We start from the raw sequence: 2,401 nt of genomic DNA, 5'->3' as shown, positions 1-2,401 counted from the left end.
ATTTTCCTGGCTCACTAGTGCCGTTTCTACTTTGACTTCAATGACAGCACTCAGGGCAGACTGAAATGACGTTTGCTTCCGACTGACAATTTCACCCAGATATCGAATGCCCTCCTTTACATCTGCAGGAACACTGTCGTCTGCATTCTTGTCTCCAGACTGAAAGAAAAATAAAGAATAATATATTTTTTTTCAAATACGTATTAATTTTATGAAAAAAAAAAAAAAAAAAAAAAAATAACGTGAAAAAAAAACCAACAAAAAAAACGACAAAAAAATTGCCGGGAATCGAACCCCGGCCTCCTGGGTGAAGAGCCAGGTTATCCTAGCCACTAGACAACATGGGATGATAAGAGAAACTGTCTTAAACGTATCAATATGAACGCAGAGTAGAAAAATACAGAGCATCCAGCACTCGAAGGTCCTCAAACTTGTTTCCTTCAGTGAATGAGGGAAGGTAGGGTGGTCATACAACTTCAAGTGGAGGGAAAATAACAGCGGTTCTCAGTTGTTTGGGATTGCCCTTTTGTTCTTTCTCGCGCCGAAATCAATACTTTCTTCGACGTATTGCTTATCAAAGCACAAATTCTTTTTAGTATATTGTTCACTTTTCGATATTTCTTCTGTACATTGATTACTTTTTAGGGCATACAGAAATGATATAAGGTATTATCCATTGAATCTAGCTTCCGAAACTTATCAAGGTGCTGTTTGGTGTACTATATTTCTTTTATTCATTAGTTCCCCAAGAAGGGGTATTTTATTCTGATTAGTTCCTCAGGAATAAGGATATTATCACTTACTGCAATGGGTACTTCCAGTGATAGTTAAATCCGTTCCTTCAGGGTATCGCACAGAGGGCACGAGTCCTGCTCTTGCATATTGCGCCCAGACTCGCCCAGCGTGTCTGCCAACAGTCGTCTCAGCTGCCGTGGCATATCGATCGGGTGCTCACGGGGATGGTTCTCAGCTTGGTCATCAACTAGGAGGTTGAGAGGTGCGGGCACAGTGTGTTGGAAAGGGCTGACTGATTGGGCCAGGCAGGAGGAGGGAGGGAGATGTGGGCGGGGTTAGCGCGGCGCCCGGCCGTTCGAGTTCGCGGACATTCTCTCATACCGGAGGACACTCGCTCGATAGTGATCAGGGATCCTGGCGAGATGAACGCACCACCTGGTGAAAGGAGAAGGGAAAGGAGGGAGGTTACCCATTAGGGACAAATGGGGGGACGGTAAACATGGAGTAGACCAGCTTAGGTCTGGCTGGGGACAGGTGGGTATATAACCTGCCTTGAAACTCTTTGCTAAAGGAAATAGCCAGAAGATTGAATCCGAGGGCTATCCATCATCATAAAATTGTAGTACCCAAAATCAAATGTCAAACCCAGAGGCAACACCTAGTTAGAGCTGATTGAGATAGAATCTCCGCCATTGCATTCAGTCTGCTTGAGCAGCCGAGTTTGTATTTAAGTGCGACAAAAGACACTAAAGATGCTTTGATCCCAGATTAATCACGTAGGAAGGCATATTCTCATACTTATGAAGTCGAGGTATTCTTCAAGGAAATCCTTACCTGATTGGCAGCATCAAGAGTTGACAGGCATTGGACCGAGGTGTTACCGGAGACCACACCATATTCTCGTACAAGGAACGGTTGCTATCTAGACAGGGGTGCATGGGTGTGCGATGGTGGGTGAGGGCCAGGAGGTGTTTGTGAGCGGGAATATTGACGCGGGCCATAGACAGATCCGCGCGGGTGAGTGAAGATCTGGTGCCGCACGTGGAAGAAAGACGAAAGAAAGAGGAGATTGTAAGTGGTTTCGCCCATTGTCAGCATACGGGAAAATGGGTAGAATGAGTATCGATACAAAGATAGTAGATGGTAGGGGAAATCAAGATACTTTTAAGCCATATTGCCGATTTGACTGACAATCCTTTAACTTTTACACCAGAGGGAGGTGGTAAGAATTTCAGCGAACCCAGGAACGTGTGTCCCTACACATGTTCGACTGGCCATCGATCGATGTTCGGACTTGACACTTTCACACTGGACTCGACAACATGATTTTTCCGTCGTGTGATCACGTCGCGTGACGCAGCCCCGGATAATAATTATATTTTTGAAACGATAAATAATAAATGTGCCAGGACTAACCAGCCTAGTTGTAGTTGCTTACGACCGGTCATTTAGGTACACCCGACTGCCGAAGATGAACACACCTGTCTAACGTACGTAAAGAGGACATAAACAGCGGAGGCCCTGCTTTTCCGCAGCCGACACTTCTTCCGCATTCAAAGTTACTACTATTAATAACCGCTAGAGTATGGAAATACTTATAAGGTAGATAAGGAATTCTAGCCTAGCCTGACACTAACTACGACCTTAACTGCAGCTAGTTGCTTCC

General features: G+C 45.0%; 1 protein-coding gene across 1 annotated transcript in view; it reads right to left on the bottom strand.

Annotated features, from left to right (window-relative positions):
* Positions 1 to 6: 6 nt before the first annotated feature.
* LOC108254180 (protein serrate-like) overlaps positions 7 to 2,401 on the bottom strand; it is a gene marked incomplete at both ends in the record, with an annotated part of 10,307 nt that continues 7,912 nt past the window's right edge. The window contains one exon of the mRNA XM_017449176.1: positions 7 to 159. Coding sequence (XP_017304665.1) covers positions 7 to 159 — 153 coding nt within the window. The remainder of the gene's footprint in view (positions 160 to 2,401) is intronic.

The sequence above is a fragment of the Diaphorina citri genome, unplaced genomic scaffold (assembly GCF_000475195.1).
Source record: "Diaphorina citri unplaced genomic scaffold, Diaci psyllid genome assembly version 1.1 scaffold17173, whole genome shotgun sequence".
Classification (NCBI taxonomy): domain Eukaryota; kingdom Metazoa; phylum Arthropoda; class Insecta; order Hemiptera; family Psyllidae; genus Diaphorina; species Diaphorina citri.
Note: the sequence above shows the minus strand (reverse complement) of the source record. Positions and strands in the feature narration are given on the sequence as shown.